Source organism: Pezoporus flaviventris, unplaced genomic scaffold, assembly GCF_033815535.1.
Source record: "Pezoporus flaviventris isolate CSIRO_AGI_PZ_B2104156 unplaced genomic scaffold, CSIRO_AGI_Pfla_v1 ptg000082l, whole genome shotgun sequence".
Taxonomy (NCBI): Eukaryota; Metazoa; Chordata; class Aves; order Psittaciformes; family Psittacidae; genus Pezoporus; species Pezoporus flaviventris.
Window position 1 is genome coordinate 1,069,527 of NW_026892630.1, and position 20,824 is coordinate 1,090,350.

General features: G+C 36.1%; 1 protein-coding gene across 5 annotated transcripts in view; it reads right to left on the minus strand.

Annotated features, from left to right (window-relative positions):
- Positions 1 to 20,824, minus strand: part of CDH13 (cadherin 13) — a 793,216-nt gene that overhangs the window by 443,641 nt on the left and 328,751 nt on the right. For all 5 annotated transcript variants that reach the window (XR_009747137.1, XR_009747138.1, XM_061475030.1 and 2 more), the window contains exon 7: positions 7,705 to 7,883. Coding sequence is in view for 3 of the 5 variants with exons in the window: in XM_061475030.1 (XP_061331014.1) it covers positions 7,705 to 7,883 (179 nt within the window). In the remaining 2 variants the exon portion in view is untranslated. The remainder of the gene's footprint in view (positions 1 to 7,704; positions 7,884 to 20,824) is intronic.

The following is a 20,824-nucleotide window of genomic DNA, read 5'->3' on the forward strand; positions in this document are numbered from 1 at the left end:
TCAGTGCAACTAGAGAACTGGAAGTTAAAAAAAAAAAAAAAAAAAAAAGACATATTCGCATCTTCTGAAAAATATGGATCTTTTCAGAAAGTAAGCTATTATAGGAATATATATTTTACAAGTCATCAATATTTGAGAATCACCTGTTTTTCATACTATGGTGAATAACATACTAGAGAAATGAAAAGCCAGTAACTTATCTAATAAATAATTCCAAGATCCTCATAAGAGCTGGAAACACTTTTTCCTCTTCCCTCAGTATCAGAGGGAACACAGAGAAAGCAAGTAGAAAGATTCCTTTGATATTTTGGTTGGGATTTCATGTTGTTCATCTACAGAGAGGAGAGAAACGTGCACTTGCAAAACCTCTGCCTGTTAAGTGGTTATTCCACCTGCAATCTACATTTTAAAAAGCTTAGGTGTACCTATCGCAATTACCCCAGTTTGTATCAATGAAATTGTAAAAGGACAGCTACACATAGATGTTACCCAGGAGATCTGGCAGGAGGATAACCCGGAGTCAGTAATGGCTAGGGATTCTACCTACAAAGTTGTCAACAGGCCTGAGTTTAGGGCTACAAAGGGAAATCTGCTGAGGCCTCAACCACCTGCACAGCAGAGACAGTGCATGAATGCAAGGGAGTTCCAGTGGTCCCTGGGGTCTCACAGGCAGTCAGTCATGCACAGTTCAGAGTGAGAAAGGTAAACTTAAGCCAGAGAGCCTGTCATTTACAAAGAAAGCAAACATGTTTGCTCACACAATGGTTTTATTTTTCCCCAGAGGTAGTATTCTTACATGTTGTGCTTAATGTTTTGAAGAAAAGCCATCCAGTGATTTATCTGCTTTGTGACCTTGATATTATATTCACTGCCCAGAGTCAGCTACATTATGCTGAAATGGCTGCTTGTGAGGGTTCCTCACAGGTCTTTATAGGAAAGAAAATCTGTTCCTTATTACTGTCAAATAATTTGTTTTTTTTTTAAACAAAATCTGACTATCAAGCTACACGAATTAAATGAAAGTAGATACAGATAATAACAATATAATGAAAGATTTGCAGAAATTCTGCCACTACAGCTTTATGCAGATCAGGCTTTTTTATTTTTTTGTTAAATGAACATTTTTTCCTAATGTTCTGGCACTGGGAATCTTCATTATTCCTAACCTGAACGATACTACTGATATTTGACATAGCATTTTTACATTTATTTACCTTTTTTGCACAGCCTCTTTCAAGATTTAAGAATGGATTAGTGAGCTTTCTCATCAAAAACATAACAGGAATCAAACTAAGAACTACTGGTACATCTATTAAAATAAGATTCTTTCTCACTGCAGACATTTAAGCCCAAATGCTGGAAAGTTTGTCATGAACTTAATTTTAAGTAAGAGTTCACATCTCACTAACAAACACATTCCACCTCTCTGTCCATTTGTTCATAAACTAGCAAGCGTTATAACTGGAAACTTTCTTCTCATTTTTATTCTTTTCTAATATTTGAGACATAATGGTCTATGGAATCATCTCTGAAAAGAGACCAAAGACCCATGAATTTTCCTCTGAAGACCCACTGCTCCTCACATTTGCAGGCACCAGAAACCATAGTACGAGTAATGCATTAATCCAGGGAAAGGGATGAACGCTTTATTTATCTTGTATTTTAAGCAGAAAAGAAATATGAGATATCATCGTATCTGTCACTAAAAATCCCCAAACCATAAAAATTGAGGTCCAGCTATGGAATTTAGTGCATTGCAAAACAAGTTAAAGGTGTGCAAGTGGGAATTCTGTCAGAGAAGACAAGACAAAATGATACAATTATTCTCAGTCAGAGCTGATGTGCTCCAAGGTATACTTTTCCACACAATCACTGTAAATACGAATATTTTAGAGGTTAATATGAAGATCAAATGTAGAATGCATTTTCTGAAAAGATTAATATCTTTTCATTAAAAATGAGAGTGTACTGTTGGTTCAGCATTTGCATTTAAATTGAGTAAGTAATAAGTACATTCACTGCTTAAGACACCTATCTCCAAAATGGAAAGTATGGATTAAGAGAGTAGTGTCCATCTGCAGAAGTGGACAAGCTTTTTCTATTTTCTTCTGCTACCCCTTCAGAGAACTTAAGTCCTATCAACAAAACCACTGTGATTTACTTATCACAGCAGACCGGGCTGCATACCTTAAAGAACATTTTGGCAAGCATTCACTTCATGCGAGCAATGTGTTGGTGAATAAGTATCAGTGGGTTGCTGTTGACTTGAAAAATTGCTAGGCACCATACAGTCATTCATCATTGTACAGACACAAATGGGTATTTGCTAGTTGTTATACACTGCTTTTAGTTGCAGTTGTTGTTTGAAGTCTAGAGCCATCCATTTAAGCAGGAGGCTCAACCAGCTATTACATTATTACAAGTGGTCAACAAACATGAGCAGGATGGGCTAATGTAACACCATGTTTCTTGCTGTTTACGGCATAAGGCTTTCAGCTCCATGTTTCTAAGTAACAAAGAGAAGCAAAAGGATATATGGTTCAAATAATGGTCGGTTGATGCACCAAGATTTGTTCAATTGGTTACAGAATATAACACTTGCTGACTGAAATGGCGGCGTGACACTCACAGGCACACTGAGAGTCCGTCTCATTGGAGAACACATTCAATTTGACTGAATCCAGCCCAGGATTTCTCAGAATACTTGAATTAGTTTTGTTGAGGTGTTTAAAGACATACGTGACACCATATAGTCCAGCATGTAGGAGATATCTCAAAACTATTTGCTAACTTCAATGCAAATTAAGCGCAGACATTCCTATACAAAGCAAAAGCATATTACTCCTCAAACTGCGAGAAATAAATATTTCACTTAAGCAACTGTGGTGGCACCCTTCTTCTATTACTTTAGTCAGATAAAATTTATAATATCTTACAGCTGATTTCCTGCAGAGCAGAGCGGTCTAACAGAGACAAAATAGCATTGCGGGTAAGCAGAAAAACCGATTACCAACCCATAAAGGAAACTTAAGAGTTGATTATACAAGAGAACAAGTGTTATCGCCTCCTATGCTCATGAAGAACATTATTTTCCTTTCACTGCAGAGAAGTGTCACTTTGAAGTGGACACTTCATCCCTGAAATGCAGAATTCAGGACATTTCCTCAATGTTTCTTTCTTCTTTTTTGATTCTCCTTTTTTATCACCAACCCCCATCCCCCAATTGTTCTCTATTTTGGGTCATTTAGTCCATACACTTTGATGGAGGGCATCCTTCTCTGAACTTATGAATCAAAATGTATTCTCCAATGGATATCTGGAGGTATAATTTGCCCCTAACACTCTTCAATCTTTATTGTTGACACATTCAAGGATGCCTAACTCCCACAAGTAAAAAAAAACAACCCACATTAATCTTTAAAAACATGTCCTTACCTTTCCTTCTGAAAATGAATGCTCTTTGAAATTATCAGTTTTGCTTTAAACCACAAGGATCATGCACTTTAGGAAACAAATCTGAATGTGAAAAATTTGTAAATAAAAATATGCTGGTATATAAATATAAATCCTGCACAGTGCTAAATATTTCCTTGGAGGCATGGAGCACTCAGCTTCCCTCAGCAGATGTTAATAGAAATCAAAAGCACCCAGCAGCCTCCTGGATGCAATCTGTGGGATTCCCACATACACTTTTTCTGCATACTGGAGAGAATTGCTTTTTTTGCTTCATGCTTTTGTAGGTGATACTATATTACGGAAACAGCTCCAAAACAGACACTGGCACCCATCCATGATAAACCAAACACCCATTCAATTACTAAAAACATAAAAAAAAAAAATTGTTAATTTGGGTATCTGAAAGCAGACAGGCAACTTAAAAGACTTAAGATGACCTTTTTATTTCTAGATAGTGCAAGAAAACAGCCCTAAAGAGAGAGCGGTGCCTTTCCCATTATGCATTCCTTCTGTTACTTTATGCAGAAAAGAGCTTTGGAACAGCCTTTGAAGGAGAGGCCACCTAACGCACAAGGAGCATTCTCATCTCCATACCCTCAATTTAGCAAAAGACCCAAGAAATGTCAGTCATGGAAAAAGACATTTTGAAAGGTTGTAGGAATTTAACAAACTTGTCTTAATTTTGAGCTAATCCAGTGTGACTAAAACAGGTGAGCAGTTGATGTTCACTAGAAAAAAAATTTATTTTTTTTTTTAATTCTATTTTATTTTAAAAGTGTCTACTAAGAATTTACTTTTCATTCTGAAGTATTACCAGGAAAAAAATAAAACAAAACAAAACAAGTTTGATTTGATTTCATCTCCTTAAAATAATTAACCTAGATGTTTACTTAAACATGCTAAAATTTCACACATTTATTCAGTTGGGCTCCTTGAGCTCCCTAGACAACCAAATGTTATTTTTCTTTAGGGTAAATACCTGTGTTTTGATTCTTTGTACTGAAACAAGAATTTCTGAGGCTATGATATAGCAAACTCCCTGAAAATGCTGAAGCATGAAAACATAAGGACTATACACTGTATGTGCAAAACCTGCCAGATGCTTTGTATCTCCACATATCAGTATCTCCCCCTAGGCAATACCCTTGGTCTCCTGCTCCCTCTGATGCACAAATAGGAAATAAATGATGCTTAAATTCATCTCACAAAAGCTTAAAGATCCAAGCAGTATCAAAACTTATTAAAAGAAGTGGAAAATATGAGTAATCAATGTTTTAACATGCTTAAAAGAAACCCAGAGTTCATATCAACCTATGGTGCACAGAATATACATATGATAAATGAGAAGTAATTTTCTCTCTTTTCCATGTGCATCCTAGAGAAGTTTTTACTTTAATTTAGCTTCTTACTTGGTGATAAGGGCTAATGCAGTTTTAAACAGTACATCTACAAGGAACAGCTAATAATTTTTGACTGTTACTCACTTATTAGACTCAAATAGAAAATAAATAGAGTTAACAAAACCAGAAAAATCACAGGCAATTCACCCAATTTGAAGTTTAAGTAAAATCTGGAAGCTGCTTCTCATGAATAACCAAATTCACCAGGACTCATTTTTTCAGTCTGTTCAGCTGTGTAATTCCCCAGCAGAAATGCACTTTTCCCTCTTCCTCCTCCTCAGATAAATAACCTGAGTGTGCCTTCATGATCTATACCCAGTTATTAGCAAACAGAGCTATCAAATCCCAGTCATCAAAAAGGATCAGCTGAGTTGTTTAACATCTATTCTCTTTTCCAAGCAATGGACTACATACAAATTTCACTGTTCCCTATGTGTGTCTACTACAATACATTGTCTACTGAGATGCTACGAGAGAAGGGTAAGACCTGAGGTAAGTAAAAGCATTGCTGCCTCCTGTTCACAAATACTATTACACTCAGTCTTTTTCCAGCCACCATTCTATGCCTCTGTTTACCCTTTCTGGTCTCTAATATTATGTACCTACTAGCAATGCTCTTAGGGGAAAGATCATTTCTTTGTCCCATGTTTCTACAATGCACTTCTTAGAAGATTGTGATAAATAGCCAAAGCACTTTAGATCTACAAAGGTTCACCACAGAACATATAATAACAATAATATCAGCTGATGCTCCCACAAAAGAGTGGCAAATAGTAATCTCTCCTGCCTACCACTTTTCCAGCATCACCTTCAAGCCTGGTGATATGCAAATACTTTATTCCCTAAGCAGTAGCTAAACAGAGGTTTCCTCCTCCAAGTGTTACTCCTGTCTTTATCCACTGGAGGCAGACAATTCTGTTACAAACATTCAATTTCATGAGCTACATGGAAATACATAAGGGTTATTTATGTCATATCAAGATCATGCTGGTACCCAGAATTGTTCAGGTTAAGACCGCGAGGCGGCTTGTTCCTAAAAGCTGCTATTAAGCTTTAAAGTAGAAGATAAATATCTCTGACCATGGATGCCTAACTCCACAGATCTAAAAAAGGAGGCACGACTACCAATTTCTACACAAAACGTATGTACACAGAAAGGGGGGAAAGAGGCTGAACCCACAAAGATGACTGAGAGCACAAGACAAAGCATCTTGTAAAGAAATAGAAAACGTCTTCCCAAGCCTCTTACCCAACAAGACAATATTAGATTGGACTTAAACTGCAGATAATGCTCATTTTTAGTGTTATTTTTTTACACAGCCCTACATTTTGGCTCATAAAATATAAAACATTTGCAAGAACAACAAAAATTACTTTGCAGATTCAACAAGACTGCAGCTTGCCATGAAGGTATCGAATCAGCTATTACTAAAAATCATGAGGAATTCACATCTTGTTTTCAGGATATACTAGCCAGATGTACTACCTGTTCAATTGAGGCCAGGCTTCTTGTATGGAGACAGCATCATTATTTCATGAATTACCAGTGACCTTTGAAAGATACTAGGAAAAGCAGGCATGTTCATTCCCTTCCATTGATTTTCTAATTTTGAGTAAATTGGTTTAACCTGGGGAATGGTTATCTATTAGGAATAAAAAATACCCAAAACTGACTTCAGAAAACAGTATAAAGCTTTTGAACTGAAACAATGAATTTAGAAGGGAGACTTCAGGCAAAAAGGTAATGATTACATAAATCTTAACTTGGGCCTGAATCTGTGGACAGCCACACAAGTATGAAAGAATTCGAATCTCTTTAAACTTAAGAGACAGATCTACAGGCCTAGACCTTTGTTTTACTACACTATGTACCTGGAATATGTGTCTGGTTTACCCATTAAATTTCTGTTGTTGCAAAAGCCTGCAGAAAAAAAACTCATCTAAAATGGAAAATGATATGGGCATCATTTTCATCTGGTTAAAATCGCACACAATGTGCTGAATATTGAGAACATCGGACAGTCGTGAATCTAATCAACTTAGAAGACAAGTTCAGTAAATTAGCATACACCTCAAACAGCCTGCAAGAAAAGAACCTGGTCATCTCCAGCAAACTAAGAACACACAGGGCTCCATAATGGAAGGGAATGGTGATTCATAGGGTAACTCTGTAGGGTCATCACTGTATTAGTGCCTAGACTTCAAATACTCTGATGAGTAGACCTTTGTCTAAACAGATTTGCATTACTTTGTTGTCCTCTGAACATGGAGTGATCATACCTAAGTCTTCTTTGCTATCAATTTATACTATATAATAAACATATATTATGGCACTATGATTATTCACCTTAAAAACACATGCAGACTATCTGTTCCTTTACTATTTTGTATACTTTTTTGTGTTTTCTTTTCTTTATTTATTTATTTATTGCCTATGGGGTACCAAGTTAGTCAATCCATTAAACCCATTCGATGAAATTCTAGAAAAGGATTTAAGCCACCAAACTCTAACAACCTCATAGCAAGCTATATGCACAATCAGGTTTGGGGATTTTTTCCTCCTTCCAAGCACTCAGTTGGTAACTCTAAGTTGAATTCCACTTATTTGTGAGATCTTCGCTCTTGTCATCCAACACTATGTCTCACCCAGGAATTATGAGCTCCTGAACTCATAAATCTTGATCTAAGCATACAACTTCTTACAAATTTTTTTACAAAACTCTTAAGACTCCTCAAAGTTGAGCATTTGAACCCCCACCCCCACAATGCTCTATACTTCTTTTCACATCACAGATTACAGGCGCAAACATTAAAATATCACACTGACTATAAGGAAATGTTCACCTACCTCACGATCCAACAGTGCAGATGATACCACTGTAACAATATCTCCCTTTTCTGGGTCAATAAAGAACATATTTGGAGACGGTTTGTCAGGTGTCTGTTTGAGGATGTCATACCGGATAAGAGCATTGTCTGTGTTAGCATCATCACCATCAACTGCTGTTATACGCATCACAGTCGTTCCTAAGGGAAAGATGGACAGATAACAGATTGGAGTTAGCCAAAAATTGTAAAATTATGCTGCCTTCACATGTGAGAACCAGATGGATGCAATACATCATTATCTCATCCAGACAACAAAGTAGTTTCACCTGATAGTTGGTACTTGTATCTGTGTTACTCTGCCTTCTAGTGAGCTAACAAAAGACCAGTGTTTCTGGTTTGCAGCTGACATATGACTCTAACATAAGTTCCCCGTATTTGTTTGCTTTATAGTCATGCTTATTAATCACATTTCACTAAATTAATTATATTTTTTTCTCTTTAAATTCTACAGGTTGAAAGTCTTCAGGATACATATGGTCAAGATGACTGCTGAAAGGAGAGAAATGTCTCTATTTTCATTTTGAAGTCTTGCACAGCTGCAGAATTGGTGGGACATTATAATTTCTGTCAGTAAGAAATTTTCTAATGATTAAAGCCTACATTATTCTAATTTCAATTGTGGAAACTTATGGGCTTATTATGTCAGCCTCAATACAAAAAAAAACCCGAAACACCTCTATTGCTAGGCTAACCTTCAAGTGATGAAAGGTTTTCTTAACATGAAAATCCTGTAGCACACACTTCTGCTATAGAGTGCAGTAAGGTATTTGATAACGAACGCAGATTCCTAAATTATTTAAGGGGAAAACCCCACTCTTCTATATGACAGTTAATGCAGATGCTGGCAATTCTCTATTTAGCTAGTGGAACATATAGTTCTGCAAGTAGTAGAACAAAGGATCAAGTCTTTTCCTCTCTCTTAGGCAGGCATGCTAGAGGTTCACATAATCTACACGAATCTGTCACGTCACACTTTTATTTGCTTTCTACAGTACATTGAGAAGCAAAGAAAATAAGTAGACACCTGGGTTGACCTGTGAGATAATCATACCTAGACCATTGCAATTTCTTAATCAGTTCATTTGTATGTTTAAATGAAAGCATTATAAAACAAGCAAATAAACAAAATAAACAAACAAAACCCCCTAACAACAATAAAAAAAGAAAAAAGAAACCAAAAACCCTAAAAGTAATATGTCATCAGAAGAAAATGAAAATATTTCTTGTAATACTGAGCTAAAGAAAGAGTAAAATCCTACCTACTAAGAAAAAAGTCATGATCAAATCAACAAGCCACTTTCAATGGTGAATCAACAAATTAATACAAAAGGTATTAGAAAACGTTATACAAATAAGGAATCTAGGAAAGTGTCCATTCTTTAGCCTAAAAATCCCAACTGAAACAATTCATCAAATCCCATCAACTTGCATCGCAAATATACAATTTACATTTAAATAACTTTGTACTGAAACCATGTTATCTAATGTGTGAACCACAATGTCAAAATTAGTTGTAATTCTTTGTTGGAGATTAATTCTTCTGTGGTGGTTAATCCACTCTTTTCCCCCATAGACCTTCAGTGGGCAAGTATTATTGTAAAATGCCATGATGAAAAACATTTCAAATACAAGATTTGCATTCCTTAACAGGTCTGTAAGATCATATCTTCTGTTCTCAGTATCCACAGAGCCTTTTGTGGCAAAATAATTGCAAGTGATTAAAACCTTTGCTACAGACAAGGCCTGGGACATTACACTAGAAGTGGCTGCAGAACAGAAATATGTGTCATTCATGTCCAATGATAACCAGTGAATTTATATATTCTTTTTGAAGATCTTGAAGTACACATCACTAAAATATCAAATAAAAATGAAATATTGTAGTAAAAGTAAAAACAAACCTAGCTTCATTTACAGGCTGTTATAACAAGTGTCTGGTTCACTGTTCAACAAGCACAGCTAGCTTGTTTAGATACATTTCTTCTTTTTTTTCTTTTTGTTGTATTTCCCAAAGTCTTGCCTCTTGCTGTAGTGACCTTGAATATAAGCTCTCAAAGGTTTTGTTTCATTGCTACTTCAGGCAGTGTTACACCCTTGAGAAAAATAACAGAGATCTGACAGCATGTTGGTTTTATTCACCAATGATTAAAGGTCAGACAACTCAAAAAGGAGCTTACCACTGCATACCATGCCATGTTTTCCAATACTACAAGATGATCCTAACCCTGGTATTTTCACCTACTTTTTTTGAGACTTCTTCAAAAGAAAAAAAAGGGGCTTTCTATTTTTAAGAATGAAAATTCACTCTTTTTTTCAGAAGTACAACACACTGTAGTACTTTTTACATATTTAATACATTTTGAGAAGATTATTTGTGTTCATATTAGGAAATGTGTTTCACAAAGATCTAATCAAGTGATTCAGTGAAATAAACAAGAATGAAGGCAAATCTTCAAAGGATCTTAAATACTGCCCAAGTATAAGTGAGAATAAATGGGTTTTGGTATACAACTCTTTCTTGCCAAATGCAACTGAATAAGATGCTATACTTGAGTACATTGGACTATATTTTAAATGAATATATGGTTACTACCATCATTAATCCACTAGAGGAGTTATGTTAGCAGAGATTTAGAAACAGATTAAAATATATACTGAAGTAGAAATACTATGTATACAGTTGTCCTTTGACAGTTCTACTGAAATACTTATGATAAGACTGGAAAGTACATGTAGATTTTAAGATGTAAACCCCCAAATCTCTATTCTGTCATAAAACTGGCTTAATACAATGGCTGAATCTGATTATGATTTGCCAGCTGCAGTTCTTTAACCTTTCAACTCACTGGACATTATCTTGTTCTGCAAAATCATTCCCTTGGTGAATGCTGATAAGAAATTCCAACAACTCAGAAGAGCAGAATTTTACATTCATTTTGCACAGAGATGCTAGCTCCATGAGGAAAGCTGTAGAGAATTAGATCCATTTTTCTCTAACGTTACTTCTGTCAAAAGTTTTGAGATACTAGTTTCTAACTACCATCAAAGTGACATTTACGATTAAGTAAAAGTTGTTATAGTCTCACAAGTTGATATAACAGGTGTAAAAATGCAGCTAAAATTTGGGGTTGTCTTTAGATGTCATTATGCCCTTGTACAATCTAAGGTTGTACCTGTTCACAAACATCAATACAGAAAACTACACCACATTAAACATGTCCACATCAGTACAGTAACCAGAGGAACTGCTGAATAATGTGGCTGAAAGGAAGCCCTTGCGCTGATTTGAAAGTTGATGCTAGGCTTCTGCAGCCATGGTGAGAATGCCTTATTCTCAGAAACATACCTTTTATGCTCTTGTGCTTCACAAGCAGGTTGGCAAACTAAACACTAACCGGAGTTCAAGGCTGCCCATACATTTCAAAGCACAGTGGTACCTACTTTATATTCTATGACATTAAGACAAAGAAAACAAAAATCCTCACACATACAAAAAGCTAGAATGGGCTCATATTTGTGCCTGATGCCTCAAAAATCACAACAGCTTTAAATCAGAAGCAGAAATATATTACAGGGACTTTTTGGGGAAGTCCAATGGCTATGTATTTCTGGGGAAGAACTTTCTATCTCAGTTGAAGATAGGAAGTACATGGAAAGTTCTTGCCTGGAAATATAGCTATTGTACTTCCCTCTTCACATGTAAGAGAATACACATGACCATACACTTGGGATTGGGCCACCACAAAAGAGAATGCTTAGAAACATCCCTTTCCTAAAAATATAACGAGACAGGTTTTTTTATTTTAAGAATCTTTACAGCATACATCCGGTCCAAAAGAGTTTAATTCAAGATGCACACTTCCTCAGCATTTCTCTTTCATCATAAAGTTTTATTCTTCATAAAAGATTCATTTCCCCAGACCTATAAACTGACTACTTCTAATTCAGTGTCATTTTATAAATACTTCCATTCCTGGCATCAATCAAATGCAGCTGGCTTTCAAACCACAAAACAACAGCTTGCTACATTATCATGTTAAACAATATATATTAACTTATCAAGCTGAGGAAGAAATGCCTGCAAAATCAGCAACTTTATGGTTCTGCTGATGATGTGCAGATAGTCATTGAGGCAGCCTCTCTCAGTAAAGGTATAGTTATGCTTTTCTGTTTCAGCATTCATGGTTTATTTGTCATACATTCTGAGCAGTTTCACTACTACCATAATCACTCAAAACCTCTTTTGTACCTCCCACAGTTCCTCACTGATCAGCTGTATAACCCACCAGCCACGTCATTGCTCCAGAAGCTGCAGGTATCAATCTGTTGATCACTCATTTGGCTTGTATGTTGGCTTGAAATAAAGGCAAAAAGCTCCCCTTAGGCATTTAGATGTAAAACACACTGCTTGCACAGTTCTGTGGTGATTGGAGCAGATGGTTTCTTGGGAAAAAACTCTTTGGTTTTGGTGTCTTTTTTTTTCTGTCAAGATGCCAAGAGAACATCAAGAACAATTCAGCTGATGGATGAGATTACCACTAACCCCCATCCTTTTTATTTATTTAGTCTATTCATCTGCTGGGTTTACAAAAAGGACTGGAATGTAGTGGAACTGAGACCTATTTCTAGCTTGCTGAAATGTGAACATGTGTCTTAAGCCTACAGCCTTAAAAGACTGTATTTGAATACTAACAATGAAATAATTAAGGACTGAACCATTTTGAGAGCTACAATGCTAAAAAACTTTACTCTGGAATTTTCTCCTATTATTTTCATACTTTTTCTGAGTCCGTGCTGCATGTTTGGTATGTTAAACTTTTCCTAGATGTGCAACAGAAAGGAAGGGGTCTAGTTTCCTAATTAATGTGACTGGATTGCTGAGTTGTTTTTCCACCTTCTTTGCAAGCTCAGACGTAGTTCTCCATACACTGAAAATAATCAGTTGAACAATGGTATACTTTCAAATAGAAAAGCTGTTTTAACCCAAGAAGGAGAACAAAGAATGAAAAATGGGATGAAAAGGGAAAAAATCAAGAGAATGACTTACATCTCTAGAGCATATTGCATTTATTACCACAGACAAAATTACACCAAATTCCAGAAAATGGAGCAAAGGAGGACACCCTCCTGACTACTACATAACTAATTACATGTTTGATGGTCATTTTGCACTTTAAAGACAACAAGCCCCAGGGAAGCAAAGCAAACATAACAAGAAAGGTCTATTATGGTTCCAATCAAGTGCATTTGAATTGCAACTACAGTTATTATGTGTGTTATTAAAAACTTGAAGACTTTGCTCAATAGAGAAGCCATTTAGTATGAATCAATGTATTCAGGCTTTTAGCATATCTCATATTTGTATAGGGCAATAATTTTATGCCCTGCAGGACTTTTTCACATTGTCTATGCAGATGTGTGGCAAGGTCAGGATATGTGATTACTTTTCAAACTAGAGCATAGATGGCATTGCTGATCATTACACCAGGCATGCCAACAAACTGCAGTCAGCAGGAGTAAGGAGATGCACTGGTGAACTATTTGTAGAATGAACAATAAACTTCTGTTGATATGCAAAAGATACTTCACTAATGTTAAATAGCTATGAAGAACTGTTAAGAATTGCTACTACCTATAGAGACTTCATGCAGTCAGAAAGCATATAAATTAAGAACATTCCTAGATAAACATTATGACAAAATATTAAAGATACACAGGCAGGTCAACCTTCAGCAATTCTAGCACCTAACTTTTTTCCTCATGAGTAACACAGCTCTTTTGGTAGAATAAATTATTCACTGCTCTGACGGGTTCTCTGATGAACCTAGTTTATCCTTTTTTTTAATGTGAACCTGAATCCCCAGATAACAGGAACAAGGACAAGGAATAGTGACTACTCTGCTGTTGTTAGAAGCTACTCACCGAATTATACCAACTTCGACTCCATCTTCTCCTAAACAATTTCCCCAGTTCTACTCTACATCACTGTCGAGCCTTCAGGAAACAAGCCTTCCTGGCTCAGACATGGAAAAGTCATCACACTTGTGCACTTACAGCCTCTTCGGGTGGACTGCAAATTGCAAATTTAGTGAAAAAGGACTTACAAAACAGAGCTGCAGATGAAAAATACAATACCCCTTCTCCAGATGTGAGCAGGCTGCAGATTTAAACAAACCAGGAAAGGGTTTTTTTCCTTAACGAGGATTCTTAGTTTTAGATCAGTAATAAAAATGTTGCATTCTCATATCTGCTTCTCTTTTGACCAGTTAAGTCTATTAAGAAGAGGCATGAGTTACGTCTTGGATCATGACCATAAGCTATAAAAAGTCCCACTGTTCTAATATTCTAACTGCCAATTCATAACATAATCTTACATGTCAGACAACATAATTCATAAAGCAATATAACACATTCTCTCAAAGTAAATGGTTTAATGTAAATGATGATATGCATTGAACATCTCACAGCAGGCAAATATGACAGAACAGTGATTTATGAATGAAAGAATAGCTGTTCAACATACAGAGAGTAAGATTCAGCCCTAGGCACAGTCAGAAAATTCAGAGGACCCACATTCTCTCTGGAGTTTGGCTAGCACTAGAAGTTAGTCGGAAAAACCATAGGAAATACGAAACTAGATGAGATATTGAAACATTATTAAATTCACACCCCTAAAAACAATGCAGGATCATGCTTGGAAAGATACTGAAGAATGCCGGCTTCTTGCAGGAAAATCTCCAACAGAAAAATTTCCACAATCCCTATGTAATTTACAACCATGAGAAGTGCGTTTGGCAAACGCTTGCTGGGAATTTCCTCAGATCCTAAGAGGAGATGCCCAAAATAGCCAGGCAAACTCTAGTCTATCATTGCACCAGTGGAGATGGAGGATGCTACCAGAGGTAAAAGGCCTGAAAGTCGACAACTCCCACCTTCAGTGACTTGTTCATTTAGTCTACCCTTTGATCTGACCTGTTTGACAGCTGAAACATTTTGTCAGAGATGTTTCCAACTCATGTCATCCACCATGCTGTTTTCCCAGTTCCCATGTAAAATTTGAATTACCTGCAATCATTCAAGTTTTATTTCAGATGCATGCAAGCTGTTTAAATGTAGATACAAACCTTATAGTCAATAACAGCTAAGCAGAGAGCTTACTAAAAATACATATTCTGCAGTTATCTCTGTTATATAATACAAATATTTTCTTTTAGCTTTTCTCTACATTTTCTTTAATAGTTTTCCATTCTTCTCTTCTTCCTTATTTACCTGGGTTGTATAGTTCTGCCCAGAGCAATTCAAATTGCTAATAGACAGCAATTATTAAAGTTATACAAATACATAAAGCCTCATGCAAATTTCGTATTCAGAAATACCCATTAGAAATTACCTTTTGAATGTCGTAAAAATCTTCTCCTAAACTTCAAGACAGAAAGTAAAACAGAAAAAATTAATAATTCCCCCCCCCCCAAAAAAAAAAGTTTACTATCCAGTTTCTTCTTGCCTGTAAGCAGGGAGGAATTTTTAATCAAGACTATGAAGAAAAGAAAATAAATGTGCCAGAGACTTCACTTAGGTAAGTTATAAAGGATTGTCAATTATTTGTACTCTGAACATCTGGGAGAGAACTGGCCATCTTTCACATCAAAGCCACTTTCAACCTGTCTCCATCCAGCCCTGTCAAGAAGAGTTAGGATTCTGAATGTTTACAGAACGTCAACAAAAACAAGTAGAGACTCTTTTCTTAGTCCTCATTAAACAAAACATAGTTAATCACTGGGAATCCATCTCACATTTGTCTATCCGTTGAGCCAGGAATTCCTCTGAATTTGAAAACTAAGCAGCAGTCTCCTGGAAAGGAGACTTGGGGACACTGGTAGTGAGGAAACAGCAGTGTGCTTTAACAGGTCCACCAACACAAACTTATGGAGACCGTGACTGTGTGGGGTGTACTTCAGCTGAGAAAACTAACAAGATAATGTCTTGGAGTGATTTTTGTTTGCTTATTTGTTTTAAATAGAGAAATTCCATGCCATCAGCAGTTTCAGCACAGGGATGTCTGTCAGCCTTATTTTCTTCTTAAAGCTGGGATTGTCTATAACGGAGGCTGAAAATAGTTAAATTCATGGAACTGAAATACATTGGTGCCAAATGTGAATTTTTAATCAGTAGTAAAGCAAAATCTAATAACAAAACCCCCAAAACCCCAATGAAGCGTATTGAAAGTAAGTGCCTCATTTTTTTCAAAACACTGTAAAAATACAGTCTGTATGGAATGAGTAATAAGAAACTCAGGCTACCTACTCTGTGTGCATACTCTGCATTAGGACTTGTTCAAGAACAACACTGAGAGCTTTTTCTATGAAAGTAATGTTTCAACATATTTCAACAGTATTTTGACCAGAAGCAAACATTATAGATTGAAGACCTCATTCTTTAAACTGCCTTCTTTTGTGAAGGAATTGACTGGCTTCTTAAAAATATCTTATAAGACATGCAGCAATTATATTCCCCTGTTGTAGTGGGCTTTAATAAGAGACACGCCATTACTTTACAGAAATCACTTTAAACTATTCTGTTATGTCCAAGTAAGGTACACTGGCATCCTTCCTGATTAAAAGGCAATAATGTTCCATTTTAATAAGATCTGTTAGTGTAAGATCAATCTTCAATGATTGGAAATGTCTTGTGAGACAGTGGGCCAGAATTTCTGTTGATCTAAATCAGCCCAGCATTACTAAAGCAAAGATTTATATTAAGTGAGGCTACGACAGAAATGACCTTGAAAGTCTTTATTAGGTATAGACAGCATTACATTGCCTTTATTTCCTTTCTACCTCTCCAATTTCTCACTTAAGAATATGTGGAAGGAAAAGCAAAAGCATGATCTGCACCTTTTTTGTGCCTTTTCTATATTAGACATTTTTCACTCCTGTTACCAGCAACTTATTCAAGTATCACTTTTTTCACAAGGATATCAGATAACGACAATATGCCAACATGCACTTCAACAGTAAGTGCACCTTAGAAGTCCTCATCTTTATTCTTTGCCTCTTTAGCTAATATGAACTGTGCATTAATCTCATGTTACAAAGTGGGGATATAATTGAAACACCTATCCTTGTTATCCATGATTCTGTCACTGTGATTCTTATCATCTACATCAATCCAAAATTAATTCATATAAGCCAGGGGTGCTTCAATATTATAAAAGTAGTGCTAATGAAAGAAGAATCAGACCTCATAATAAGGAGATGAATGTTTTTATATAGTTTCTAGCTTCATCTGTAGGAACCAGAGCACACACTTAATCTAATGTATAATTTCATCTTTGTATTGATTTCATAGTCAAGTCCTAGCCATTTGATCTATTAAACATCTGAAAGTTTTTATCTGAGAGATAAATGTTTCTGCCTTAACACAGGATCTTTTTAGGTGAGTTTTGTTTTCCTTTCCCCCTCCTGCAGATGAGCTACTGGATAAATTATTTTGTTGGGTCTCCCAGCATCTGCTCTGTTCAAGTTATTAACATTCATCCTGCCAAGAATATAAATCATGATGAACTTCTTCACTGCTAAACAAAAAAAATGAATTAGGCAACTTTTCCCTGTTCTTTATCCAGAGAATTGCATTAAGTCCATTGCACTTTTCTGGATAAATCATACCAAAGATGCAGTAATGCCTGTTAAAACTACAAACAGAAGTGGAGTATTTGACTGTTAGCTCTCAAACTTAGTATTGAACAAATCCTTACAGACGATCACAAGGTGTGTCTTGGAAAGTTATCTTTTCCCTTAAAAAAGGATTAATTATTTCCCTATACAACAGCTTCCTACAGTAAAGGAGTCCACAGCGAAGAAGGATAAACACACTCAGTTATTTTGGAAACCTACACTTCGAACAGGTCAGCCTTTAAATCATGTCCATAGTAGCAAGTCATTCCCCAATAGCTCTCAAGAATAAAAGATGGAATGTTCTTAAGCCATTTCCCTTTCCTGAAAACAAAATATCTGCATATAGGAACCTTTGCAACTCTACCCAAAATCCTCTTTTTGGTTAAATTATAATTTAAAGCCACTGATAGCTGAGTTGAATAAATGATTCAGATGCAAAAAGAGTATGCTTTATGATTTTAAAGCAGGTCTTTGAAAATGCCTTATAAATCACAGGTTTCAAAAACTATATCCATATACGTCATAAGAACACAGTTTGGAGTGTGTGGTATATGTTTTCAGTGGGGGCCTTGATATTCTTTCCTGAATTAAGTTATTGATTATGCTACGAGGTTCAGCAACTTTGAGTCAGGCAGCGTGCTCACTTTCATTCAGTTATAAGCCCTTTAGGCTCAGATATCTAGTTTTTAAGGTTTCTTAATAGTCATTGGAGAGGGACTGGCAATTTTAGATGCAGCTCATCCTATTCTAAGCTAAAAATTTAAGAAAGGTGAGATGAAGCATCTTTAGTATTATTAATTCTGGAGGAAATCTAACTCAGAAAAAGACATCAAACTCCCAGGTACTTAAAATAGGTGATACCAATCATATTAATTCTGTCTACCTCTACAGGTGTGGAAAACAGGGTTAAAATAAAATTATTCTTCTGTATTTTTGTTCTAGTATCACAAACACTTCAAAAGACTTCAAGATTACATAGAGCTGAAGGGAAAATATGCTTGCAGGAAGTGCAATTGAGCCCTGCCCAGCACTGTGCTGGATAGCTTTAAAGTCTGGACTAACACCTGACCCTTGAAAAGTCTGCAAGGATTAACCACAGGCCATGATATCACTGTTCTTACTTCATTAGAATTGGTGCATCATGGTAGGAAAGAACCTTAAGCAACAAATCAAGTTATTTTAACTTTGTGTTTAATAGATTTAGTATTGAAAGAGCTACAGTATGTCCCTGCAGAAAAAATATTGGTATGGAAAAGGCTCTGTAAGTCATAAAACATCTAAATATTGACCGTGGAACTCCTTAATGCAAAATTAATAATTAAGCATGGAACAGCTCAAAATATATCACTGTCAGCAATTGGATACTTAGAGATCATAAAGATTTACAGAGCTATGTGCAAATATAGTCTCATTATGTCACAGGCTTGTTCAAGTATATTTATCCTTATGCACATATTCCTTCTGAGGCCCAAGGAAAACAAGCATCAGTCTGTGCCATATTGTGTCAAGAAGGAAGACTCAGAAATGGATTTTAAATGGCGACACAGTTCTACCTTTCCACTAAGCACTTTTACACAGCCCTCAACTTGAACACACATTTCAAATGGGTCATATGGCTTGCATTAAGCTGATTTCAAGTATTAAAACCTCCCAATTCACAGAGCCCCTTTTCCTTAATATCCCTCCATCATGCCTTGGCTAGCCAAGGACAAAAGTGGATTTGTTCCTTCATTCTCTAACCTGGCTGGCAAGGGTCTAAACAAAGTTCAGGAGCTATAAACCGTATCTATAGAGTGCTGATAAGCTCTCTTTCTGCCTTAACTTTCATTGCTCACTGGTTTTGAAGATGAGCTTCTCATGTTACAGAGAACTTCCTATGAACTTGGCAACATTGGCTTTGGTGTGGAGATGGCTCAAGAAAAAAATTTTCAGCCCCCCAAAAATCTGATTTAAGTTAGGACAATTTTTCCAAGCAAGGACATCAAGCACATACTGGTAGTTCAGCCCTATTGTATTCAATGACATAGAAATCAGGCATATAAGGAATAACAACTGAAATTTTCATTTGCTTTTTGCTTTTCAAATTCAGGACTTCAATGAAATAGTGTTTCTTGGGGAGAAGGTAGGTCTCACCTGTATAAAGGGCGCACTGAAGGGAGTCGTAACGGGTGAATATCTATTCCACCCATCTTTCCCCATTAGAAGTATATGGAAAAGCAAGTAGGACTTGGGAGCAGACTGTCTTGGGTTGCCTATCAACTTCTGCCCTCACAGTTTCCAGTGTTGAAAGTGTCAATAGCAGTACACCACCAAGTTTAAAAGCGATCTGTGCACACAGTTTATCAAACACATGAATAAAGCTTTTCCCCTGCCTCAGCTGTTATAAATTTGAGTAGATCCCTGATGCAAGGTGTATGGGAGAATGACAATTTCAAACTATAGCAACCTTCAGGATACAATCTCTGAAAGTTTGACCAAATTTCCTCCATACAAAACTTTAGTTAGAGAAGTCAAATAAAAAATATTTTATTTCTGTGATTTATTCATTTGTTTTCCCACTAGCTTATATGAAATCCTACTTGTCAGGGATGCGAGGTGTAAATCTCTCTGCTAGTCAACAAAGTCAAGGTCAGTTCTGATTCATAGTTTTTGTCTCCAAGATGTCTGCTAACATCTTTCCCTGATGCTACCCTGCACTTCAAAATTGGGTGAGATCATCAGTTTATTATTATACATGTTATTTATACAGACTCAATGGAAGAGGACTACAGAATCCCCACTACAGCTATATTGTAAATTCCTTGACTTCTGGCAAGACCTGTAACTTCCACCAACCTCAAAAAATTAGCAACTGCTAAAGGAACGAACAAACCAAACCCAAACCCAAAACTTATCAACTTTGATATCTTTAAATTATAACTATTTTGTGTCTGTTTATCTACAGAAAAATAGCTATGACAGCATCTGAGCCACAATGATTTGTATCTATGGATTACATGTCAAATTTGAAAAATTGTAGCTTAAATCATACATTCATGACAGATCTTGAAAGTCAAAGAGGAGATAAGTATTCCAGTGAAACGTTCCAATGTCAAATGAAGTTACTCTGTATTTCTATTACATTACCAGAAACATGCATTAGATGATAGCTGCAAACTCTTTTGTTCAGGGAATTCACTTAGCTTTTTATTCAAATATACTACTTTAAAGAGAGAACAGTTTGTAATTTTGTTCACTTGTATGCCATTTATAAAATAACCCACTGATACTAATCCCAGCAAGATTCTGTTAAGCATATCGTACTTACTATGCCTATAAAAAACAGATCTGGTAATGATCTTCTTTGCTGTGACTTTATCTGTTGTCACAGTGCAACTAAGAATTAAAACAAATGGATAATTTACT